The sequence below is a fragment of the Pteronotus mesoamericanus genome, unplaced genomic scaffold (assembly GCF_021234165.1).
Source record: "Pteronotus mesoamericanus isolate MK-2021 breed Mesoamerican mustached bat unplaced genomic scaffold, CSHL_Meso_final contig_101, whole genome shotgun sequence".
NCBI classification, from domain to species: domain Eukaryota; kingdom Metazoa; phylum Chordata; class Mammalia; order Chiroptera; family Mormoopidae; genus Pteronotus; species Pteronotus mesoamericanus.
In genome coordinates this window covers 8,259,662-8,287,281 of record NW_026555001.1, presented here as the reverse complement: position 1 = coordinate 8,287,281, position 27,620 = coordinate 8,259,662, and the positions used below count along the sequence as shown (strand labels likewise).

At 39.2% G+C, this 27,620-nt stretch overlaps 1 protein-coding gene across 1 annotated transcript; it reads right to left on the bottom strand.

Annotated features, from left to right (window-relative positions):
- Positions 1–2,884: 2,884 nt before the first annotated feature.
- On the bottom strand, positions 2,885–23,176 carry SULT6B1 (sulfotransferase family 6B member 1). The gene is made up of 7 exons (XM_054565668.1): positions 22,975–23,176; positions 21,958–22,070; positions 18,821–18,910; positions 11,620–11,746; positions 7,888–7,982; positions 4,873–5,029; positions 2,885–3,015 (listed from the first exon to the last, which is right to left on the bottom strand). Exons 1-7 carry the CDS (start codon positions 23,174–23,176, stop codon positions 2,885–2,887), a joined length of 915 nt encoding a protein of 304 aa, XP_054421643.1.
- Between the last annotated feature and the right edge of the window lie 4,444 nt (positions 23,177–27,620).

The window sequence follows — 27,620 nt, the reverse complement described above, 5'->3', positions numbered from 1 at the left end:
TTTTTGTTTGACATGTGTACAGTGGTTTCTGATTCCTGTACTGAACAAGGAGGAATCTCATTGGAAATGGAGCCTACACTGAGGGATTATAGTTGAGAAGTGCAGATTAAGAATCGCGTCCTTATTTGAGTCCTAGGTCAAGTGTCACCAGAAGCTAGCCCCATCTCAGACTGATTGGTTTTAAGAGCTCTCTCTCTCTCCTTTTCTTTCTACTATAAATCAATTTGTGTTTGATTTTCAGTTAATTACATCAAAAGTGTGTTCTGGTATTCTAAAGACACACTTCTTAGGGAAAAAAAAAATCCCTTCATTAATGTACTCAATAACTATTTATTGAGTGCCTCCAGTGTGAAGCACTGTGCTGGAAATACTATCATGGCCAAGAATAACATTGTGTTATAAAGTGTTAATATAGAAATTAGTTTCCTAAAGACTGAATGTTTGTAGGAAGAAAGCAACTTTGTGTTTGGCAGAGTGGATACATAGATAACATAGATATATAGACAGAGCAGAAGCATCTTTGATAACTTTTGTTAATTTTCAGTGATGGTCTCATTTAATATGTAACTCTCTGTGAATTCCAATTTGATTGTTGACCTATAGTTAGTATCATAGATCTATTTTTCAATTTTGACATTCACAATGACTTTAGAGCAAATGTATAACAATATAACCAATCAGATACAGATAAAAGAATCTTGCATGTATCAAGTATTCTTAATTTTTTTAACTAGCAAATTAAAAATAATAGCTGTTCTTCCTACATTAGGAAATTAATATAGTCTGTAATCAGGAAGTATGAGGCCTCCATCTTTTTTCTTCTTTCTCAAGATCACTTTGGCTATTCAGCATCTTTTATAGTTCCATATGAATTTAAGGATTGTTGTTTCTATTTCTATGAAAAATGCCATTGGAATTTTGACAGGAATTGCATTTAATCTGAAGAGTATTTTGTGTAGAATGGATATTTTAACAATATTAATTCTTTCAATCCATGAACATGGGACATCTTTCCATTTGTTTGGGTCTTCTTTATTTTTCATCAATGTCTCCAGTTTTTAGTGAAGAGACCTTTCACCTCCTTTGTTAAATTATCCCTATTTTATTATTTTTGATGTTGCTGTAAATGGGACTGTTTTCTTAATTTATCTTTCCTATAGTTTGTTATTAGCATATATAAATGCAACTGTTTTTGTATACTAATTTTGTATCCTATAACTTCACTGAATTCCTCTATGGATACCCATTTGTTTCAAGATTTATTATGAATGTTGAATTTTGTCAAATGCTTTTCAGCACCTATTCAGGTTATCACATGGGTTTGTTTGTTTGTTTTTTTAAGAAGGAGAGGAAAGGAGGGAGAGAAACACTGATGTGAGAGAGAAAAGTCAATGCAATTAGTTGCCTCTTGTATGTGCCCCGACTAGGGACTGAACCACAACTAGAGATGCGCCTTGACTGGGAATCAAACCGGTGACTTTTTGCTTTGCAGGATGATGCCCAACCAGCTGAGCCATACCAGTCAGGGCCTCATATGATTTTTATCCTTCATTTTGTTAATGTGGTGTATCACACTTATTGATTTGCATATGTTGAACCATCCTTGCATTCCTAAAATGAACTGAACTTGATCCTTTCAATGTATTTTTGAATTCTGTTTGCTAATATTTTGTTGAGGAATTTTTCATCTATGTTCATCAGGGGTATTAGCGTGTAATTTTCTCTTCTTGTAGTGTCCCTGTCTGGCTTTGGTATCAAAATAATGCTGGCCCTGTAAAATTAGTTTGGAAGAATTCCTTTCTCCTCTATTTTTGTTAAGATTTTTGAGAAGGATTGGTATTAATTTTTAAGTGTTTGGTAGAATTCATGAGTGAAGCCATCTGCTCCTGGACTTTCTGTTGTTGGGAGGTTTTTGATTACTGATTCAACATCTTTACTAGTGATTAGTCTGTTTAGATTTCCTGTTTCCTCATTATTCAGTCTTGGTACATTCTATGTTTCTAGGAATTTTTTCATTTCTCCTAGGTTATCTAATTTGTTGTATAATTGTTCATAGTACTCCCTTATAGTGCTCAGTATTTCTTTGTTATCAATTCTAATGTCTCCTCTTTTATTTGCAAATTTAATTTTTTTTAGTCATCTCAGTTCAGTTTGTAAATTTCTCCCTGTTTACAAATAATACTACAATAAAGATTTTCCTTCATGTATTCTTATGCAAATGTGGGAAAATTCCTCCAGGGTTTTTGCTTAAGTGTATAGTTGCTGATTGTAAGGTATGTAGACATAGAACTTTACCAATTTTCTTTCCAAAATGTAAAAGAGTATATTTCTATTCATCCTCTCCCATCCTTTGTGCCATTTTTTTGGACATACATTTACTTCTACATATATTATAAGCCACAAAGTGCCTTATTACTATTTTCACTTTGAATAGGTAATTATCTTTTAAAGAGATTTTGAAATAACTCTTACATATACCCACATATTCACCATCTGGTGCTCTTTATTCCTTTGTGTAGATTAAAATTTCCATCTTGTGTCATGTTCCTTTTGTCTATACCCACTTTCTCTTATATTTCTTACAGTGCACATATGTTAGGGACTATTTATCCCAGTTTTTTAATATAGAAAAGGTCTTTATTTTATCTCATGTTTGATAGATTTTTAAAATCCTTTTTGTAGCTAACTGGACTTTCCTCAAAAAGTAAACACATTTTTGCTCAAAAACTTCAAATACTATCATTATTGTTAAACTTGTATTATTTATCCCTGCATGTTGTTTACCTATCATTATTTGATTATTTGACCAATTTGTTATTTGGTTACTTAAATTCAGTTATTATTAAGGAAACTAACATACCCAAGCCTTAAGAATTGGCCAGAATCAATCTTGGCAATGTGATTCATATTTCAACTTCGCTCCCAGGGCGGTGCCTGCTAAGCACTCTTTGAATTTTTTATCCATTTCCTGGTTCTGAGTTTCATTGAATAGATTTTTCCAATCACCAACTTCACCTACAACACACACAAAAAACAGTAGACCCAGACACCTGTTAGAATATTTTTTGTCTTAATATTACCATTTTTTAAGTGTAGTGCTTCATTTTGCAATGTGAAAATGGACACATGAAAAAAAAATTAGACAGTCTTAAAAGCTAATGAATTTCCTCTTATAAAATTAACCATATCCGTTGGGGCTTCCCCATCTGTGGTGTGGGAGGTGACATGCTTTCTTTATATCACTAAGCGGACCCTTGGCCTCAATAATCCCCCACCTCCACCTCTCTCCCAACACTCAGGACCTAAATGCCTAGTTTTTTTCAGAGCCAGTTTATTTCTCTTTAAAGTCTCTTAAATACCTTAAATAGTCCTTAAGAAGTTAACATTTTATGGCAGGTTTTTGTTAAGACCTCAGATCTTAAAAATTTTGCAAAATCTGATTATTTTGTCTGAGATTAGAATATATTTTTCTTACTTGTTTTTAAAAGTGAAGGAAGTTACTTATTCCTTTAGAACCTTTTGATGATTTTGGTGGAAGGTGTAAGTTGCTTGTTTCATAGCCATTGAAATTTATGCTTATAAAAGAGGGTTTAAAGACATGAGGAAATGCTTAGATATATGAAGGGAATAAAATAAAACACAACTGTTTACAAATGTCATCAACTAAATAAAACATCACAGAATAAGCCTGGAAGAAATAACCAAAAAGTTAAATCTGCCTCTGGTTGGAGAAATGAGGATACCTTTTAATGCTTTTTCACATTTTTTAGTGCTTTCTGAATTTTCTACAAGAAATATTAGTAAAAATCTTGTCATTACATTATTTGTTTCAGGATTTTTCTATTCTAAATGATATTTGATTAACAATGTATAGAAACGTTGCATTCCCCGCCGCCCCCCACCCCCCAGCCAAAGCTGTTAAGACTATGCATAAAAATCAGGGCTAAAGTCAGGAGTCAAAACAAAGTCAGAGTAACCATCAATGTTCCATTTGTAGTGGATTTTAAAAATAGGTTCTTATTTGAAAAGTATAGTAGAGTCAGTAAAATAAACTTAAGTTCAAATCCTGACTCCATCATTTATTAGCTTTGTGACAATGGACAAATTAATGTATCTAAGCATGATGCCCACATTTGGAAAATTAAGGACCCAATATCTTTTTTTCCTATAAAACTTAAGCTCAGCAAGGGCCTAACACATGACTAGATGCCTAATAATTGATAGCTTTGTTATGTGTGCTGCCTCTAAGTCACATTATACTTTAATTACATATGCAATAAAATGAAGTGGGCAATCCCTAAGCTATACTATCAAAAATATCCATAGGGAATTAGAGTGCTACAATGAAACTTAATAACATCATCGGTGCCAGGGACGACTAGTTGCCTATACAATACTCATTTTTTTTTCTTCCTTACTGACAAAACCCTAATTTGAATTGGGTAATAATGTGCCCACCTTTAGAAAATCACATTTTTCCTACCGACAGCTCAGTGAGAGGTGGCCAGCGAGCATGAGGTTGAGGTCACAGGTTGAGGTTTCCAGCGGTGTCCTTAAAAGAGGTCTGACTCAGCTAATACACATGATTCTATCTCTTGCCTTTCCCTTTTTATTTTAATGAAACAATCTTTTAATGTTAATGTAATGGTGGAGCTATAGCTGCTCCCTTGTCATCAGGAGGTGACAAGCAGAAAGGTGAAGGAACTTAGTACTCTCAAAGATATTATATAGCTGCCAGTCCCAGCTCTGAACTGTGGCCAGGCTTCTTGATGAGGGAGAGAAAAAGAAAAACCTGTCATATTTAAGATAAAGGTATACAGATTGCCTGTTACATGCAAATTGATGAAGTCCTACAAACAAATGCAACCTTACCTTTGCGGAACAGGAAGGGGCCAACAGCCCCGTGTGTCTCCTGGGACTTTGCGCGCATTGCCTGGAAGGTACTCTGAGCAGAAATAGCTTGAATCTGCTCTCCAGTGAGAGAGAATCCAAAGAACTCAGCAATTTGTTTTATTCCAGCAGTCAGACTCTGAAAACAAAATTTTAAAGGATAACCTTCTTTCTATGTGAATTGTGCCATAAGCAAAGACAAACTTCTTAGACAGAATGGATTTATTAAGCCTAACTATTTAATTCATCTGTTTATCTCTCTACTCAGATTTACTTTGATGCCTCTGTATAAAGAGTTGAGATATCCTTAGATGATATTTTGTATCAATTTTACCTTATAGTTTAAATCTGTAATTCTTGTTAAACTACTTAAGATATAAATAATGACACTAAACATTAATTAATAGGTTAGAATTTTATCTAAGATGATAGTCATTTAAAAAAAAAACAAACCCACCAGCCTAAGCTAGCTGAGAAAATTAATGTATTTGCACATGTTCATTTGAATTCTCTTTTCTTCTGAATCCTATTTATCGCTAATTTTAATGTCATCAAGGAAGTATAATATTTAGAATCATAAAAACTAAAAGGGATTTTAAAATTTATCTTGTCTAAATACCCTTGCAAATCATGAACCCCACGCTCACCCCCAACAGTATCCTTGACCAGCAGAGATTCATTAAACTTCTTAAACTATATTCTACAAAACAACATATACCTCAGGACAGTTATAGATGTTTCATGAAAATAAAAAAGAAAAAAGAGTGAATGGTTGAGTCAAATAAGCTTGGAGTCCTTTGGGTTGAACAAAGGGAAGCCTTTTTTCCCCCTCTACAAGGTCTCTCAGTGTTTAATATGCCAATATGCAACGTGAATCTCCCAAAGGAGTACCTCATACAGCAGTTCCCAAATCAGTTTGAACAAGCAACTTTCTTCCGACCCCCAGGTAAGAATTATTAATACCTGGGGCCACACTAGCGTTCTGTGGAGGACACGTTTCAGAAACATAATTCTAGACTACAGGGAGAGAGGAATCAATAATTATATTACTCCATGTTATATAAATGCACCCCATGAACAGAAGAGTTAGATTACATTATACTTTCCTTTGATAAGACAGGAGAGACTTGTGTTAAAAACACAATTTGGTTAGAGAGCATTTGACACTCTCCCGTCTCATTAACATACTTTCTTGACTGAGATTCCAGGACTCTGGTTACTGTGACCTCATTAGTCATTCCCTCTTAGTCTCCTTTGCTGATCCCTCCCCTTTGCCCCCAACTCTTTTTGTTCGAGGCCTCCAGGGCACAGTTCTTGGTCTTCTCCCCTTCCCTACCCATATACTTACACATAGGCAGGTACTCTCATGGCTTCAAATGCCATCTACGTGCTGGTGATTCACAAATTTGTATCTGTAGCCCAGAGCTCTTGCATTCAAGAGTTTGATACCCAGCTGCCTAGTTGACCTCTCCGCGTTGGCGACTAAGGCGCAGCTCAAGCACAGCAAGCCCAGAAAGAATCACCAGGCCGTCCCCACAGTCCTACCCACCTGCCATCTCCTACTCAAATGCTGGCAATTCAATCCTCCCAGGAAGTTAGGCCAATAATACCGCAGTCTATTTGACTCCTCTTTTTCTCTCATTTCTCACATCCCCATCCAATCCCACAGCACATCCTACCAGTCCTTCTTTCAATATATACCCGGAATACGGCCGCTTCCCGTCACCTCCACTGCCTCTCCTGGTCTGAGCCACCGTCTTCCCTTGGCTGGCACCACCTCTCGGTGTTCCCTGCCCTCTCTTTGTCCCTCTCCAGCCTGATCTCACATACCAGCCAGAACGGTCCTATGAAAAACACGTCACTGTTCTGCTCGAACCCTACAATGGCTTTCCAGTTCACTCAGAGTGAAAGCCATCTTCACTTAAAAAGCCAAAGCGATGTCAGGGGACTGCCACGCCATTCCTCATACTCCACAACGCACGGGTGCTGTTCTAATTGGCTAGTCTCCCCGTGCCTCCCTCCCCTCGGATAACCACACAGGAACCCCCACCTCCGGGCCTCTGCTCCGGGCAATTCGCTCCGCCTGTTCCCGTGCCAGTTACCCACGTGGCTCGTTCCCTCCCTTCCTTCAGATCTTTCCTTAGGTTGCATCCTCTCCATGAGGGTTCTCCTGACCACTCTGTTTTATGCTGGCGTTTGTCCAGCACCCTAATCCCCCATCCCCAGGCATTTCCCGTTTTTCTTAGTCAGCTACATCATTTCTTTTTTTTCTCCTCACATATTATATATGTGTTGATTGTTACTGTGTTTGTTGTTCATCATGCTGTCTTCTTTCCTTCTCCTGGGAGAATGTGAGCTTCTCTGGGGCACTGAACTTTGTCTAGTCTCTCGCCGGTGTATCACAAGGCCGAGAACAATGCTGAGCCCTCACTCACTAAATGGTTCTGAATAAACAATTAAAAATTACATGGAAAACTCAAGTCACAGCCAAATGCATGCTCAATTAAATCCTAGCTATGTCAATTAAGACATATCTATTGTTTTTCACACTTCTAATTTGGACAGTCTGTCATAAAAGGAAAATAAAGTAGCAACTGTTGGTAATAAATTGTTAAACATTATTTATTTCTGTCAAATAATCAACCTAAGCACTTAGGCATTTTTTGTTTGTTTTTTCCCTAGCACTATATCATAGATACAAAATATTCCTTTTTTCTGGCAGAAGTAAGGCCTGCTTGAGTGTGGTTGGTAGGGTAATAATATGGGTATAACAATTTATAGTTTTAACTTGCATATATCACCTAAAATGTTATATGGTGTGCTTGAGTGTGATATTGTTATGTTACAGACTTACATACTTATGATTGTGTAATAAAAGACGGATATTACTTGTGCCGGACCCTATATGCATTCACACAAGCAGACAATGAGAGGAAGTGCTCTGTGTTGTAGTTTATAATAAATTTTGTTATAGAATATCAATAATCATAATCTCACCTCTTTCAGATCTTCATATAACATGAACTTAACATTTTCATCATCAAGATGTTTGTTCCAGTTAATTGCGAAATCAAAATAGCTTCCCCAAGAAACTAAAAACACAATAAAAAAAACTTCTTAAGGAATTTTAAATAACTAAGGTTAAAGTGGTAGATAATGTATGCTCTAAAATATAAACTATCTATACATGAGTGAGCTCAAAGAATATGTTTATAAATTATTATAAATCCATGGTTCAAAAGAAGTGGCACAAGCCAGTTCTGTTGTCAGATTTTTATTAATTTTATCTTCATAAACAATAACACAACTAAGCAAGCTATTCAAAGGTTTGATAAAAGCTATTGATATTCATGAATATTTAGGTGAATAAAATAATTCAGAAATAACGAATGATACATGAACACTGATAGAGATAATGCCAGAAAGAAATGATGAGACAGATATTATCTAGACCAGTATTATCCAATAGAAATTTAATGTAAGAAATTTAATTACACACCTGTAATTAAATTTTTTTAAATTTTTTCCCCAACCTTAACATTTTTTGTAGCCATCTTAAGAAAAGCAAAAAGAAACATGAAGAATTAATATTAACATTTTATTTTATTTAACCTAATATACCCCCAAATATTATTACTTCAGCATGTAATTGACATAAAAATTATTAATGAATCATTATACATTGTTTTCGTATTTTAAGTCTTAAAAGCCAATGGGTATTTTACACTTAAAGAGACTCTCAACTTGAATGCTAAGTATTTATCCAAATCACTCGATATGTTTTTAGACTTTATAAAACTTATATTTGGAAAAGTAGATTCACACATTCAACTTGTACCAAACTTACTTTAAATGTTTCCAGTAAATGAATCGAGTAGTTTTTAAATCTATATTTAAAGTTATTGAGATAGAATACAATGAAAAAATTTAACTTCTCAATTGTGTCACCTTTCAAGTGCCCAGTTCCCACATGTGACTAGTGGCTACCACATTGGGCAATGTAGAGCTAGGCAGTGATCCGCTGTGCTGCTTACTAACTGTGTGACTTTGAGCAACTCCCTGAACCTCTCGGTGCCTTAGTATCCTCATCTGTAAAATGGGGTTGTTGTGAGGTTTAAGTGAATTAACACATGTCAAATGCCTAATTAATAGTACCAATTCAATAAATTTGAGCTACTATTATTTCATTAATAATAATAATAGTCTCATAATTACTGTAGTTATCATCCTTACCATGAAGCCCTTGCTTTCAGACAGGCAGTTTCTACATGTTTTATTTGCTGTGGCAAATATGGTAAGTTGCTTACCCTATATCCAATACACTTCCTTATTTGTGGCTAACCAAACCCCTTACATGACTCCCTTAGAGCTGTGATTGGTCACATGACATGGTCTGGCCAGTGAGACACAAGCAGAGGTCTGCTGGAAGGTTTCTAGCAAAGCAATGCTATTTTGGTGAGCATTCTTCATGATCTGAAGGTGACGGTTAGAGGAACAGTAGCCAGCCTGAGAGTGCACTGTAGAAAGCAACAGCGTGAGCCCGAGGAGGGCACCAGAGTTAATGGCCTCCATTGCTGGGCTGCTGAACCAGGGGCCTACCTTCAGACTTCTGGTTAAGTGAGAAAAAGGAAATGTGTTTAGGCCAATGTGGCCAGGACTTCTGCTCTTCTAATTGTACTATGAATTGACACACATACACCTCGATCTTCAGAGCAATCCAACGGGATAGGTACAACTTGTATGCCCATTTTGTTTATGGGGAGATAGAGAACATAAGTAACCACCTTAAGCCCACACAGGTAGTAAGTTATGGGTATTGCCCCTTTCAAAGACAGTCTGACACTAGATCTAGTGTAGCCAAACAAAATCTGTACTGTCATATCTCCCGTAGGTCAGATACTCTTACCTGTACTTTACAAGTAAGAAAACCAAAGTTCAGAGAGATCAAACATGTTGCTCAAAATCCCCCAGGCAATGAATGTTTTGAACCTGAGTTTCAGTTCTAGCTCTGCTTCTTAATAGCTGTGTGATCTTTCTTTTTTTCTTTTTCTTTTCTTTTTTCTCTGTGTCACCTTTCTATGCCTCTATCTCTTTCTTAATAAAATGGGGATAATAATAGTATTATGCTTAGAGGGGTCAGCTGAGAATTAGTTAGATAATGTATGCTAGGGATAGCATGTAGTGCCTGGTATATAGTAACTGCTCAGTAAGCAGTAGATATTTTATTTTATATAAAATTAATTACTAATATATAATAAGTGATGAACCCCAAAATCCAGCCTTCTCATTCCAAATATTACACATTTACAAGTGCATTCAGCTGCCTCCATAAGTTGAATTTAACAAATTCACAAGGCTGAACTCTATCCAAGTTATCACTATCATATTTAATGATTTAATTGTTAATCAAATAATTAGGCCAAAAGGATGGATAAGGCAACAAGGTTCCCTAAAGTAGATTGTCCCAATGATGACAGGCTTCTCATGGTTGATTGTTGTTTTGTATTATTAAGGGGATAATGTTTCAGACTTGTCTTAACTGAGTCCATCTTGTCTTAGTGAGTGGTTACCAGACAAACCTGCGTTTTTTTAATGGTGCTGCATAAGCACCTTCTGAGCACTTTCCTTTTTCTCCAACATCCAAGTCCCAATATTTAATCTTTACTAAGGAGCCAATGTGTACCCAGTGTCACCACTGTGCTGATCACTTTTAAAAGTGGTCTTAGAGGGGCCTGGCGGTGACTTCTCCTCTAGGCTCACCTGGCATTAAATCTACCTTCTACACTGTAAAGACTCAACAGAGCCACTACCAAAAGGAGGCATTTATTAATCTGTGACCACTATATCCATGGAAGTAGAGTCACTGCCATGTGGTCTGCCAGTAGAGCTACAAGCAGCGGGACCACTGGCAGGCAAGTGACTTAGCTTTTTTTATGCATTTTCTCATTTGTACAATGGGGCTAGTACTGCCTTACTCATAGGTGGTTATGGTCTTAAATGAAATCATGAATATGTAACACCTAGTTTAATGCCTGGAGCATTAATAGGCACTTCAAAATTGCAGTCATCAACAACCAGAAGTAAAACATCAACATGGTCTAACAAAAACTTATTTCCCTTTCGGCAAACAAATATCTCAGTTGTGGTTACTTAGTATTATGGTTTTGTATATATATATATTTTTTTGTTTTTATCATTGTGTTAGAGACTTAAGGGAAATGAACTAGAAATGTTTTTCTACATGACTCTGTTAGAAGCCTCTTTATCCCATGTCTGAAGGGCCACTCCGTACTCATAGTCAACATATAAATTGTCTAAGTTATTTTTTAAAACAGTAACATAGCCCTGGCTCGTGTGGCTCAGTGGTTGAGTGCTGGCCTGCGAACAAAAGGGTAGCCAGTTCAATTCCCAGTCAGGGCACCTGCCTGGGTTGTGGGCTAGGTCTCCAGTTGGGGGCATGAGAGACAACCACACATTGATGTTTCTCTCCCTCTCTCTCTCCCATTCTTCCTCTCTCTTAAAATAAATAAATAAAATATTTTTTTTAAAAAAACAGTAATGCGTTGTTTGATGCACAGACTATTGGTGCTATAAAATGTCATTGAAAAGTTATTTTTGATTTCTGGATTCACCTTAATCTCCTTTCTTTCTTTACCCTAAAACACATTTGAATTTTCATATTTATGTGGTCATCTGTCAAAGTAAGAATTCTTTCACCAATAGCCATACCTTGTCCTTTCATGAACTGTCTGAAGAATTCATCCCAAGAGCCATAACTTGGAATATCAGGGACATCATTGTGGAAATGGAAAAAAGACACTGCCGTATCTTTAGGATTTCGAAATATCACCAATATCTAGGGAGATAAAACTAAGTTAATTGATGTAGATCTATGTTTTGAACTTTGGAAAAGTGATTGGATGAGCAATATCATGTGCCCTCTTGTAGGCTACATAATTTTATTAATATGTAGAGAAAGAATGATGGTAAGAAACTGAGGAATAGGAGGTGATAGTTGGGGAAGTCTGGGGAGAGGGGAGAAAAGAAGAATAAAAAGAACACTGATGTTTTAGGAGAAGACTTTGGTAATGAGTTTAGACACTAAAGAGGCATACATAGAAGATATATAAAAGGAATAAAGGACAAGCTCACAAGCATATGACCTGAAAGTTTAAACCCCTAAACAAAGTAAAAAATGCAAAATAATATTAAGGACAATTAAAATAATGTTTAGAGTTTGGTGGGAGAAGATCAAAGAATGGCAGGCCCACTCCGGGGCCTGAGGTATGATGGGTGATGTAGATGCAGCAGAGCCTCTGACTTCTTCTTAAACCTCTTCTCTGATGAGGAATGAATTTAGTCTTTTGAGTGAAAAGTGTGAATTAAATATTGTAAAGAGAAAACTGAAACCCAAGCAAACCAAAAGATTACAGGGAACTTATGGCCACTCCAAATGGACTTAGTTAGGCCTTCTGTCCTGACAAATTCCATTTCAAGAACTGAGGAAATTGAAGAAGACAGCATTGAGCACTGTTAATGAGGAATCTGAGATGACACACAAGAGCTTCGGAAGACTAGAGATTGGCAGACATCATTTCAGGTTCAGAAAGGAAGTAGGCATGGATTTGCAAAGTACAGATTTTTGAAACTGAGTTCCATTTGGAGGAAGTTTTCTAGAGTTAAGCACGTTACTTGTGGCCGCAGAAAAGAGGAAGAAGTGACCGCCAGGGGGCAATATGGGTTCTCTAAAAACAAGTTGCTAACACCGAATTTTTCTTAAGACATACTGGTAGTTTCTAAATGAGTAAATGTGTTGCTAATTACTTCTCCTACAAAATGGAACTTGTAAGCTGAAAGCAGGAGCAATTAGGCATATAAAACTCATGTTCAAAGGAGGTAAATAATTAAGGTAAATGTGCCTGGAGGTTTTATGGTGGTCATTTCCACTGTCCTGACAAGGCCATCATCATTTTAATGAACGATTCAGGTAAATATAAAAGCTATATTTACCAAATTTGTAGATTACATGAAACTGAGAGAGAAACAGGACCTCAAAATACCTTGTCAGTCTAAAGAAATGAACACTAACAAGATACAACTGAATAGAGATAAATAAGCTGGGGTCTAAGTCTTTCACGTAGACCCAAAACTCACCCCCACCCCCAAATTCAAACAGAGCAGATTTTTCTCCCTTGAGGGTGTTATCTTTGGGGCTTTGAATATCACTCATTTGGTTGCCTTGGCTTGTAGCAGTTAATACAAAGCCATAAATTTGAGCAGCTAGGGCCAGCTGGAGTCTGGATAAGTTCCCAACATCAAACATTTCCCTTGGCTTGCTTTTCTTGCTCTTGTATTCTTGTGACAGTGATACTGTTCCACTCCAAATCCAAATATTTTATAAATTACTTCAGCTCTGTTTCGTATGCAATAATTAAAGGGAAAATAGTCACCTAGATTTGTGATTATATTTAACTACGTTAAACTGGAGAAATTATATGTTAAAGTGGTATTTTGGATTTGGGAGATTCTCAACAGAAAGACTTTAACAGAGCTCTCCAAAGCTGGTGTGAGCAATAGAGGGGCGCAATCATGGTCCGGACAGCCACTTGGTGGAATTCAAACACCTCACGAGGATTGGAATAGACAACCTTTAAGGTATTTTCCAAGTCTAAGCTCCTAGAATCCTATACCCTGGCCACAGGGCACTAATTCTAAGCCTCGACTTCCTTAGTGATTTCTTTCCTCCTCCACTATTTCCCCTCCTTCCTCTTACTATTGCAGTCATCTTAGCTATTTTCCTCCTTCCACTTTCTTTGCTATTATTGCACTATCCTCTGTGTCTTATTGGTGGCACTCAACAATTTAAATCCTGGATTCAGAAGATGGTGGCCAAGTAGGTGGGAGCTGAGTCCACCCACTCTTGCACCCAACTCGGACACAGCTAATCTTCCAAAAAACAAAGTGAACAGTCAATGGGATCTTAGCTGATATGAAGTCTGGAAGCCAAAGAGTGCAAAGGATGCTTCAAAAAGGGCAGTAAGGATGGGCGGGGCAAGTTCCCCAGGCATGGAGCCTGCCCCTGGGGAAAGCCTGGTCAGAGGCACAGCCCAGTGGCACCCTCCCCTCCCAGGGTGATCCCCAAACCCGGGCTGGGAGTGGCTTGGATATGCAAAGTCATCAGAGGGAATGAGGCAACACACACACACACACACACACACACACACACACACACACACACACACACACACACACACACACACACCCCCGCCCTCCCCCCACCCCCGCCAGCAGCACACCCACAGCTGCGGAGGAAGAGCACCAGAAGAGTGAGAGAGATACTGCGTGCACCTGGTTCTGGGGGGTGAGGTGGGCTGCGGCTGGCCGGGACCGTGATAGACTCTTGACTTTTTGGAGAAGTGGAGTGTGTGGCAAGCTGGACAGTGGCTTGGTGCTGCAATGGGAGCACACAGAGAGACTTTTTTATTTTTATTTTTTAATCAGGGAGCTGAGGCATGCTGGGTAGGGACCCGACGCGCAGCTGCCCTACTAACAAGGAGGGAGGATTGTGGGCGTGATTTGCTTCTACTCAGTACAGCTCGGTGGATTGATCAAAGGGGCGCAAAGCACGGTGGTTTCTCAGCCCAGCCTGGTGTGGGCTGCAGTGTGCTGTGAGGGCGGTAGGCTGGGAACTGTGCACCTGAGATTATCTGAGGCCAGACTGGGCCCCACTCCTTGGCGGAACCTCAGAAAGGAAGGTTGAGCCCAGCTCCCACCTCCTGCAAGAGTTGGGGAAGATCTGCAAAACTGGCTATGCAGGCTTAACAACGTTGCACGGGGAGCTTCTGCAAGAGTAACATAGCAAGACCAATGTCTAAAAGGGCCCCTTTTGAACGCCTTACAGGGAGACAAAGTATACTGGATTCTAAGGTCCTATTTCACGGAGACCACCAAAGCAGGGAGTTCAAAAAGTGTGCATCAAGGGGGATTCAGGACACGGCCCAGCCCCGGCTCCCACACACAGCTGCCGTCTACACCAAGCAGGAGAGAGCTGACACCCAGATTGCCCCCCACCCTGTGAAACAGACAGCTATTTAATCAGAAACTATACATTATTGGAAATAAACTGGGACAGACTAAGAAGGAAGGTGTAGAGGCAGGGGGAATGCATCTACAATTTTCCCAAGAGAAGGAACAGTGCCTCCCAGGCAAGACACAGAGGCCCCACCCTCTGGATTGCAACAGAAGCTCCCTCTAGAGGCAGGTGAAGGAAATAAAGGCTGTGCTGCCAGAAGTCGGACGACCCACCCCAGACCTTGAGCTGATAAAAAGCCAGAGGTGGATCCAGAAAGCAGTCAAAAGGCCACACCAGCAGCTGAGATGAACTTCACCTAACTCCTCCTCAGCACTGGTCTTTCTCTTTTTCTTTTTCTTTTCTCTTTCTTTCTTTCTTTCTTTCTTTCTTTCTTTCTTTCTTTCTTTCTTTCTCTTTCTTTTCCTTTCTTTTCTTTCATATAGCCTTTTAATATTTCTTCTTTTGCTTCAATTGTATTCCAACTAACTCACTACTCTTGGTCTTTCTTTTTTATTCTTTTTATTCAGATTATATATATTTTTCACATTATTGTTATTTCAGATCCCACATAATATCCTTTTTGTACAAAATAACAGAAACAGAAATCAGGAAAAACATCTTATTTACTATAGCAACAACAAAAAAATGAGTTACCTAGAAATAAACCTAACGAAGGAGGTAAAAGACCTGTACTAAGAAAACTACCCAACACTGAAGAAAGAAATTAAGGAAGACACAAATAAATGGAAGCATATACCATGTTAATAGACTGGGAGAATTAACATCAAAATGTCCATACTACCTATAGAAATCTATAGATTCAATGCAATCCCTATTAAAATACCAATGCTGTATTTCACAGATATAGAACAACATTTCAAAAATTTATATGGAACTATAAATGACCCCAAATAGCCTCAGCAATTTTGAGAAAGAAGAACAAAGTAGGAGGGTTAAAATACCTGATATCAAATTATATTACAAGGCCACTGTAAGCAAAACAGTCTGGTACTGGCATAAGAACAGAAATATGGATCAATGGAACAGAATAGAGAACCCAGAAATAAACCCATGTCTCTACAGTCAACTAATATTCAACAAAGGGGGCAGGAGTATAAAATGGAGTAAAAATGGCCTTTTCAATAAATGCTGTTGGAAGATCAGCATAGGTACATGCAAAAAACAAAAACACACACACAAAAACAAAAAATACTGAAAAACTAGACCACCAACTTACACCATACACTAAATAAACTCAAGATGGATAATAGACTTAAATATAAGTCATGACACCATAAAAGTCCTAGAAGAAAACATAGGCAGAAAAATTCGAGATATTCCATGCAGAATATTTTCACTGATATATCACCTTGGGCAGGGGAAATAAAGGAAAAAATAAACAGGACTACATCAAATTAAAAACCTTCTGCAAAGCTAAAGGAAACATCATCAAAATGAAAAGGGATCCAACCATATAGGAAAACAGATTTGCCAATGATACCTTGGACAAGGGTTTGATCTCCAAAATATACAAAGAACCCATACAACTCAATACCAGGAAGACAAACAATCCAATTAAAAAATGGGCAAAGGATCTGAACATACACTTCTCCAAAGAGGACATACAGCGGGCCCACAGACATATGAACAGATGCTCAACATCACTAGCCATCAGAGAGATGCAAATTAAAACCACAAAGAGATACCACTTCACGCCAATTAGAATGGCCATCATTGACAGATCAACAAACAAAAAGTGCTGGCAAGGATATGGAGAAAAGGGAACCCTCGTGCACGGTTGGTGGGAATGCAGACTGGTGCAGCCACTGAGGAAAACAGTTTGGAATTTCCTCAGAAACTAAAGGTGGAACTGCCTTTTGATCCAGTGGTCCCACTGCTGGGGCTATACCCTAACAATGCTGCAATCCCAATTCAGAAGAACCTATGCACCCTTATGTTCATAGCAGTGTTATTTACAATAGCCAAGTGCTGGAAACAGCCAAAGTGCCCATCAGTAAGGGAATGGATCAAAAAACTGCAGTACATTTACACAGTGGAATACTACGCAGCAGAAAGAACTCTACCCTTCAGGACAGCATGGGTGGAACCGGAGAGCATTATACTAAGTGAAATAAGCCAGGCCGGCAACAGACAAATGCCGTATGATCTCACCTACAAGTAGAATCTAATGAACACAACAAACAAATGAGCAAAATGGAACCAGAGACAAGAAAATAAGGAACAAACTGACAGTGATAAGAGGGGTGGAGGAAGAGGGAAAACACGGGAAGGAAGGGGAAGGGTCTAGTCAAGGACCATGTAGAAGGACCCATGGACAGGGACAAGAGGGACAACAGGGTGGGGACTGACTGAAGGAAGGGGGTGGGGGGCAGGGGAGAGCCATGGGGAAAAATTGGGACAACTGTAATTGAACAACAATAAAAGAAAGAATTTAAATCCTTATTTTAATTAATTCTCACCTTTGCTCTTGAGAGAGAGAAAAAAGGCACCCAGAAATAAGAAATTAGGAAGAGGCCTGGGTAAAGGACAAAAAGGACTGGGTAAAAACGAATAGCTGTAAGAATAGATCAATACTGTTTAATAAAACAAGACTTTTAAACAACTAATGTAACGGGGCACAGCCAGGGGCCCCCAGAGGGTATCTGTGACGGGGTCCAGAGATTGGGGTGTCCAAGAAAAATATATTCTCCCCACCCCAGGGCGGGCTGCCCTGGGGGGTGGGAGCCTTGAGCAGGGCCTTGGAGAGTCATTTTGTATGTCAATAACAGGATAGCTTCATTCCTCATATGCAAAGAGGGGGATTTTGCACATCACCAAAGCTAATCAGGAAGGTTTAAAAGACTTTATACAGAATGACACTGGGAGAGAGAGGGGAGACAGGGGCCTGCAGGAGAGAGAAAGGAACACAGATTCTGGGGAGCAGTGTGAAGACCATGCGGGTAGGAAGAGGGGAGAAAGGACTCTTGCTGGTGGGCCATGAGAAGGTGCCACATGGTTATGGATTAAGAGCTGGAGATCGCGGTGACACAGCGGATGGTGCTGAGACCCGCGAGAGGCCTCCCTAGCCGAGCCCAGGACTTCTGTTCTTATCTGAAGGACAGCACCCTTGACTGGCCTGACTGGCCTGACTGGGCAAAGGGAGTAAGGCAGGACTGTGTGTGCTGGTGATTGTTTTAAAGGGATTTTGAGGTTTAAGAGCGACGTTTGGCCATTAATCAAATCTGTATAACTTTTGAATAAATAGTTCCTTTTCTTTTCACCAAACTGCCATTCAGAGCCATGATTCCAAGGGCGGCGGGCAAAGGACCTATAGCCGAGGGGTCCCGGGGAAGGAGGGTGTCGTTGTTTTGGTAATAGCATCTGGGCAACCCCCCCTCCCGCCCCCACCACTGGTCCATTTGTTTGGTAACACTAAGAGTAGCTGAACCACCTACAGTTATTTATGCATGACGTGAAGTTTGCTATTATATGTGAAAATCGGAAATAAAATAATATCAGACTTTAGATAAATAGTGCTTACCAGATAGAACCAGAGGAATAATTTTAGCTCATTTTCCTAGGTTGTACTCTTCCGTTAAACACTAAATATCCCAGAGATGCATCTTCACTATAAAACATATTTTAAAGTATGTATGTTTTATAGCTTAGTTGATAATTCCATTGATTTGAATGCAACTAAAACAGATATATCTAAAGACATGACCAAAGAATTAACCAATCTCACACTTCCTTTGTTAAAATTCTATGATGAGTAGCAAACTCATCATATAGCTCAGAAAGCCAGTTGCTTTACATTAAAATCTTCAAACTGAAATACCACTAGGAAAGAACACTCACCTTGGCTTTATTCTTGACGATGGACACAGGTAGTTTGTCATAATGGAGGTGAGTTGCCAGAATCCTTGGTGATGGAAACTGTTTCATTCTCTTAAAAATATGTAAAATAAGTTGAAAGCATGTGTGTATCTGTGTGTTTATATGGAATTACTCTTAACTTTAGTATATGAATGGTACTTTTTGGTTTCTTTAGATTTTATTTTTAGATAGAGGGGAAGGGAGGGAGAGAGAGAAACATCAATGTGTGGTTACCTCTCAGGCGCCCCCCGCTGGGGACAGACCTGGCTCACAACCCAGTCAGGTTCAATTCCCAGTTAGGGCGACGCTTCGGTTCACAGGCTGGCACTCAATCTACCGAGCCACACCAGCCAGGGCTGAATGGTAGTTTTAAGCATTGCTATTGCTGTGTCTTCTCTTCCTCCCCCAATTTTTTTATTCCTATTTCCTTTGTGGGAATGAGGAATGGAGAATCATAAATGAATAGTTAAAATTTTCCTTTTGAACTTCCTTGTTGGATACTGCTTATCATTTTTTGGTCATTTTTTAAAAAAAATGTACCTTTCCGAAAAGAAATCAACAGAGACAAGAGGGAAGGGGGGGGCAGGGAAAGGGAAGGGAAGGGGAAAGTCAAGGAACATATAGCAAGGACTCATGGACAAAACCAAAGGGGAAGAGCTGAGGGAGGGCAGGTGGGAGGGGGCAAGGGAAAGTGGTGGGGGGAAGGCAGAGACAAATGTATTTAAAAAGTAAATAAATTAATTAAAAAAATAAAATAAAAAAATAAAAAAATGTACCTTTCCCTACAATCATTCCAAATATTTTGTTCAATAAAGCTCATAATCTGCAATCCTCCTTTTGACTTCATTTGGATCTCTTCTACATTCAAGGTCTTTAACAAAAATATTCAAATCCTGCCATAGCTCCTTCAAATCCATGTTTAACATCTAGATCTATTTTGTTTTATGAAAAAAGCTCCATTCAGTTAAATACTCCAAGGCTATTTCGTACTAACCTGAAAGTGCGCAATCACTTAAGTATCTGAGAAATAATTTATGAGAGAAATTCTTGTCAGTATAAGGACTCAGTAATTGATTCTTTTTCTTTTTCTTTTTTTTGTAATCTACTTCTACCAATAATTTTATTTATTTTTTAATTTTATTTTTCAATTACAGTTTACATTCAGTATTATTTTGTATTTGTTTCAGGGGTACAGCATAGTGGTTAGACAGTCATGTCCTTTACAAAGTGATCTACTGGTAATTTTAAAAATGAGGTTTAACCTGTTTGATCTGCCAGGGTTAAGGGTTTCTTCTTAATATCAAACCTTTATTATATGTTATGTGGCTGGGGGAGAGGAGGTAAGGTATCAAGTATTCATTCATTTCCGTGCTTGTGGAGGTTACTCACTGCTTGGTCACATCATTTGAAGTGATAAAATGATATTCGGAAAAATTATTAAATGAGATTAGCTTTAATAAACACTTAGAGATACAATAATGGTTTTTAAAAAATCATAAGTTGATGGTATAAAATAGGATAATTCATATTCTTAATGATTTATCCTCCAGCGATGAATGACCATTCTAAGATTGTAGTCGATCAACTTGGACTTATCAGTGGCCATGCTGGCTCCCTGCTAATGAACCTGCTTTGTAGCAGCAGTGGTAGCTTTTAATGGAGCTTCCCATTCACATGAGGAGGAAGTCACTTAATTCTCTTGCAACCCCTCACCCCCAGCCTTTGTGAATACCCACCTCTGACAAAAGGCAAACCACAGGTGCAGAACGGGCTGAGGATCAGGGAATATTACCCCAGGGGTTGATTAGGTTACCATTATAGGCAACCCTCCCAATGAAAGTAAGAATGGAATCTTGTAATAGACAATAATAGATATTCAATATCTAACAAATAGTTATTTAATTGAGGCACACTAAAAAACAATTTGATAATTGTTTTGTAAAAGCTTGGAGATTTCAACTGAAGCAAGGGGACAAAAAAATGGGGTTTTAAAAATTAAAAACAATTTAAATCAATGATATGGGTCCAAGTGGTGATTAGGAGCCATAACACTTGGTTTACATAAAATTGCACCTTTTAGATTTGGATGTACTTTTGTGTTCATTCACAGTAACCCTCTCAGGCAGATATTGTAACCCCCATTTTAGAGATCAACAATCGGCTTTGAGGTTTTAAGCCCTTTGTGAAAGATCACACAGGTGGTAATTTTCAGATTAAGTTATAGAGTCCTTTTTCCACAAACTGCATGGCCAAAAATCACATAAAGGCATGTGAGAAACAGTAAAGTTCCTAAAAGGATTAGAAAAATATCCAAGGGAAAAATGGGAGTTAATTGTAATAAAACTGGATAAACATATAATAATATGTTCATGAAAATGTGTGATATAGCCATACTATAGGCAATGTAAAGACTAGATATAGCTACATCTCGTTTAAGAAAATATATATTAGAAAAGTTTTCTGTAAAGTGAATTTTTATGTGGAGTTCATCCTCTCACTTGCATTTTAAAGCATATTGCATAACAAAGTATCTTTGTTGTTAGGTATGATGAAATTACAAAAATACAAAAAATGCCTTAAAACTACCTGGAGAAAAATATATAAGTATTTCTGGTAAATTACAGATATTCAAAACCCAAATACCATACTGAGTTAAAACATTTTCCAGAAATGCTGGAACTACAATCTATGTCTCACTCACCTAATTGAACATTTTAATGTTAATTTAGATGCTTTTAAAAGACTTCCTTTTTACTAAAGCTTTCCCTCTTCTTTCTTTCTTTCTTCTTCTTCTTCTTTTTTTAAATAAGCTGGCTATGCTGTGTAGAGGTTAAGAACTCAAATCAGAAAACTTGGATTCAAATCTTAGCCCTGCCATTTATTACCACCGTGACCGTGGGCAATTGTCTCAGAGTTTTACCTTTTGTAAAATGATGATAAGATTATACTGTAATGAAATGAGATAATCCCTGAAAAGTGTTGAGGATATGACAAGCACACAACATGTTGCAATAATTATTAGTATTATATTTTCTGAACTCAAGACTAAAAGATACCCAAACCAGAAGAAATCTTTCTTTGATAATTTGCTATAAATTTAAAGGCTATTTTGTACTAACCTGATATTTTTCTGGATCCCCACATTCAAGAACTGGGAATTCTGGATATTCATACTTTTTCTTAGAATCAGCAAATATTAACTCACTAATAATGTGAAGAATCCAATTTGAACCTATAAGAAAAATCAGATGTACAAAACGCGTTAAGGAGTCTTGATAGAGTAAAAGCATGTTACTTTAGCAAACCCATCATAAAAATTAACATCTACCACCATTTCCTGATGTGTGCAGTTGGTTCTTCTATGTTTAAAGTAACCTGGGCTGTGAAAAGAAACAAAGGTTTGTGGAAAACAGTATTTACTTATATTAATATAAATTCAACTTATTTCTCAGATTTCTCCTTTAACAAGAGATAGTACTTCTTCCTGAATCTAGAATATGTTCCTTGTGGAAAAATGACATTAATATATATCACATTATTTTACTTTCTATTAATGAATATTTTCAATAGGAGTATGTAACTTTGACTTTATAAAAACTCAGCATTAGTTAAGAGAAAAATTATTAAATGAGATTAGCTTTAATAAACACTTAGAGATACAATAATGGTTTTTAAAAAATCATAAGTTGATGGTATAAAATAGGATAATTCATATTCTTAATGATTTATCCTCCAGCGATGAATGACCATTCTAAGACTGGTTTGAGAAACTGGAGGGTTGATATTTTATCCTGAAAAAAAGAACTGGTTACATGGAAATCATATAAATTATGGATGTGGCCGTGCTTTTTCTTCAGTCATAAATCAAGATGAAAAATCCTTACTCCTCTCAGTGCTTGATGGCAACTGGACTTTCCTGCAACCTGGTTCTGTTTGCCAGCCCCTCCAAGCATCTGTCTCCTACCTGGACCCCCAGTCCAGCCCAGCCACCAGGTTCCGGTCTCACAGACCTTCTTCCTCTACGATTTCTGGCGAGCTTCCTGCAGGAATGAACTCCCTTCCTGCCACCTTTGCCTTGCACCCTGCTCAGCCTACACACTATGAAAAAGTGGCCTTGTAGAATGTGAGTTACTTACCGCACTTGGGATAAGATGCTAGCACTATGTCATCGCTTCTGGCTTCAAAGGCATCCAAGGCTTGGAACGTTTCGGAGGTGCACATGGTGACTGGGTAAGGAATCCCCTGATAGGTGAAAAGCAAGTGAGAAAGTGCAGTTTCTTTTGATTTTTCCAGAGCTTCATCAATGTAGTCGATCAACTTGGACTTATCAGTGGCCATGCTGGCTCCCTGCTAATGAACCTGCTTTGTAGCAGCAGTGGTAGCTTTTAATGGAGCTTCTCAGGACCTGGAATAAAGGGCTCCTCCCATTCACATGAGGAGGAAGTCACTTAATTCTCTTGCAACCCCTCACCCCCAGCCTTTGTGAATACCCACCTCTGACAAAAGGCAAACCACAGGTGCAGAACGGGCTGAGGATCAGGGAATATTACCCCAGGGGTTGATTAGGTTACCATTATAGGCAACCCTCCCAATGAAAGTAAGAATGGAATCTTGTAATAGACAATAATAGATATTCAATATCTAACAAATAGTTATTTAATTGAGGCAGGCATAAAATTTTCTTATTAGAATAAAGCAACTCACAGAATGAAACCTCAGCTCTATCTTCAGGTGATGGCTTTGTACATACATCCTACACGGCATGGCAAGGAAGTAATGGGATGGAAAAGAGCCCATGATTTGGGGGCAATTCTGGACACCAGGCTCAGATCTGCCATTTACCGGCTCAATAGATGGAGAAGTCTGAAGACCTGAGTTGGAATCTTGGCTCTGCCATTTGTTAATTGTGTTATTCTGAGCTCATAATACACACGCAAGGGCCCATGTAAAATGGGGGCAATGACAGATGCCCCTCCTGACCTATTTAACAGCAGAGTTGTGTGGCTCACAGAAGGGAGATGCTTTGTCAAGGGGAGCCAATGCGTTGGTATGGCTGCGCTCCGAGGTCCTTCCCTGCCGGTCAAAGTTTCTAGAGTGACATGTTCCCTCTCGGCTGCCCAATTTTTCCCCAGCAGTTTCTTTTCCATTAGATAAGTCGAACCCTCATTCTCACCTCCTTGGCTGCTCGGTGTGGCCCTGGGGCCAGTGGGAGGCGAGCAAAAATAATGCCTGCAACCCCTGGCCATGACCTTAACACAGGAAGCTGATTGTTCTCTAATGCTTCTCTTTCCCCTTTCTCACACCTGCGGGACAGACGTGATGAAACCAGGCCAGCCAGCTTTGCAAATTCAGAGAAAAAACAGCCTTCCAGGGGATGGTAGATCAAGATAGAAGAAACCTGGCTCACTGGACAACCTGATGAAATAAAGCCACCCTGCACACAACCTACCTCCTTCCAAACAGCGTTGGAAAGAATACAACTGTCCACCATGTGAGACCCACTGAATTTTTAGTGTCTTTGTTACAGTAATTTAGCCTATACCCTAATTACACTTTCTGGGTCAAAATTTATGCTCTTTGGCCTCTTCTTAACACAAGCATCCACGAACATACCCTTGTATACTGAGCTTTTCTTTTTTCACTACCCCTCTCTTCTCCATAGCATTCTTACCCTTCTTCCCTTTTTATCCCCTCTAACCCTAGGAACATATATATTTTTTAAACTGTACTTACCTTTCTCTAAACTAATGCTTAAGAAGTTAACCCCTAGTTATGCATATTTACTTAGCTGCTAGTTACTCACGTATCGGTTAAAATAACAGCTAATATCATTTAATAATAGCTAAAAAAATTGATCACTTGTAGGCACCAGACACCCTGCCAAACTGGTAAGATTACACAGATGACTGAATGTAACTTCATAACAGTCCTATGAATGAAATGACTGTTACTATTGTTACTGTTTCCCAGGTAGGTTAATTGGAGTCTGCGGAGCTGAGTGGAGTTAGCTGTTTAAGGAGCTGGGCTTGGAAGGCAGGCTGAGTCTCCTGGGAAAAAGGCAATCACAGTGAGATCCTTCTTAGAGATCCCAGGTTTAGTTAGCGCCACTGCATTCTTGGTGCTTCTTCATCTGCTACAAGAAACAAGGGACTTTCCGCTGAAAAACAAAACAAAACAAAATGGAAAAAACAACCCTTCCCTTCTGAGGAGAGACATTTTTAATGACCCCAAGGGAAATAAATTTCCTGGGTTCTAGAACATTTTATTTAATAACAGCATTTTGGGAAATCACTATGTCAAATGTACACAGGTTGTGAGATGCATTCCAATTTCAGAAATGTAAACCTATGGTAACATATGCATCGGAGAATTGAGGGAACTTTATTTGTCACTGAAAATACCTTACTGAGGCATTGGTGAATGTGGGAGGGCAACTTCCATTCTCCATTTTGAGAGGAAAGAACTGATCAAGGAGAGTGACCAGTTAGGCATAATAAGTATCTGTGTTTCGTCATAGTTGTGATCATTTTATTATCATTATTATTATTATTATTTGTGGGGTGGGGGAGAAAGAGGGAGAGAAACTTTGGTGTGAAGGAGAAACACTGACAGGTTATCTCTCATACATGCCCCGACTGGGGACTGAAACCACCACCCAGGCATGTGCCCTGATGGGGAATAGAACCAGGGACATTTTGCTTTGCAGGATGATGCCCAACCAACTGAGCCACACTGGTCAGGGCATGATTTTTTTTTTTAAGTTTGTGAAAAGGTAAAAGTAGAATGTGTGAGCGTCTAATTCAGTGTCTGTGTGTCCTTTCCATTTCCATGCAGCACTTCCCCTTCACTCTCATTACCTTACATAATAAGAAGATGCTATTCATTGTAGGTGGGAAGGTTGCATATTTCAGAATTTCCCTCCCCGCAAAGAGAAAGGGGTAGGACTGGACTCTCTGCCAAGCTGCTTAGTGGGAGTATACCTTACATTATAAAGAGTCTTCATTTTCCTGGGGAAGGTAGAATTTAAGACATTAAGCCAAATGTTGTTATTGTCCTTTCTTTGGAACTTAGTAAAACATTGAAAAAGACAATACGGCTGGATCCTGTTCTGATACTAATGCCTGTAATTATAGGAGGATTCAGGGGCTGTTTAGAATTGTAATATAAGCTCTGATTCTTGTTAGTCTCCGAGGCTCAGGGCAACCGTCAACCTTATATTTCCATACACTCAACTCTAAAGGTCTGGGATAGATGAAGGGAGGAAACAGTCACATGAGTAACAGCGAAATAACCTAGACTGTGTGAGCCATTTGCACTGGTGTGCCTTTGACTGCAGCCGGGCTTCGCGTTCTGTGAGATCCCGGCTTGCCATTCAGCTCCTGGCTCCCTTCAGACGCAGGGCAGGTGGCGTTGGACGACTCCGACAGTGCTGTCCTGGCTTGGCTCATGGCCCTGGTGGCAACAGCGTAGGAGGCTTATTGAAAGCATTTTTCTGTGAGATTAAAGAGATCACTTCTACTTACCTCTTTTCTTTTTCTTTTTCCTAGGCTATGGACTGAGAAAGAGAGAGAGAACAGGTGACAAAAGAACAACAACAACAAAAAACAACCCCCCCAAAAAAACACATCTAGGGTGATCGAAATCAAGTCTGACTAGTAAACCAGGAATCAAGTAGCATCCAATTCCTGTGCACCAATTGGCCCAAGGCTGGTTGCTAGGGGCAGGGAAATTGGCCCCTTCAATTTTGTCCTCCTCTCTGTGGAGCGGGGTGCCCCTTCATAGACTTGTCCTCTTTTTCCCGTCCACTTTAGCAAGGGAAGTTCAGGACTGAAATTTACCTTTGAATCCTGCAGGTAGGGGAAAAGAGGTATCCTCTTTGTATTTTGGGAGTTTACTAAAATTGGCTCCCCTCTTCAGAAGCGGAACACCAGGAAGGCAGGATAGAGTCCAGGAGGCGGTGGATGCTGGAAACATTCAGGATCCAAGGCCATTTATCTGCTACTGCTCTGGCCTTCTAGATTGAGGGTAATGGAGAACCATTCCACTCCAGCGCTGGCAGCTGGCTGAGCAAGGGTCCTGCCCCCACTTCCCTGCTTCGGGGACAGTGTCCCCCACAGCTGCCGCTCTCCACTCTGTATGACCTGTGGCCATCTAAGGAAACCTGGACCATCCCAAGAACCTGAGCCCTCTTGTCTGTAGGTGCCATTTGGCAACCAGTGTCACTGGGTCATCTATACAAATCTAGACTAATCTCTTCTGCTTCATGTCAGGTAATTAAATGAGCTTTACCTTGAGGATCCCAGCCACGTTGGCTACCTGGTCTTCCTCCAAGGTGACCATGAGAGAATGGACAGCAAACTTCCTAGACAGTGTTAATGAGGGGATCACTGCTGCCCTCGCACCTGTCACCACTACAGAAGCGTGGAACTTTAGCCAGCTTCTGTGCCTCGGGCGTGATGCAGCAAGGAGAATTTCCTCTTGGCCACTTGCATCCCTCTGCCAGAGTTAGCAAGTCAGGATCAGACTGGGAAAGTACAGCCCTCAAAGGACCCTTTTGGGAAGGGTGCTGGAGACTAGAAGGAGGATTTATTAGACTTCTGAATGGAGGAGCTTGAGCATTTGCATCTGGGGTTTGGGTGGTACAGGTTAGTTACCCCTCACCCCAATTATGTGGAAGCACAGCACCCAGACCTGCTACTTGTGAGTTCCTCCACTTGACACTTGTGAGAAATTAGTTCCACTTTGAGAACCTGCTACCAGAGTCTCTCCCACCAGCCCCCAA

Bases quoted from the DNA above. Each gene is read 5' to 3' on its own strand.
- SULT6B1 (XM_054565668.1), bottom strand. From the start codon at position 23,176: ATGGCCACTGATAAGTCCAAGTTGATCGACTACATTGATGAAGCTCTG. The intron at 11,747-18,820 runs GTGAGTGTTCTT...TTATCTCCCTAG, and splicing joins TCGTCAAGAATAAAGCCAAG to ATATTGGTGATATTTCGAAA. The intron at 3,016-4,872 runs GTAAGGTTGCAT...TGTGTGTTGTAG, and splicing joins CCCCTTCCTGTTCCGCAAAG to GTGAAGTTGGTGATTGGAAA.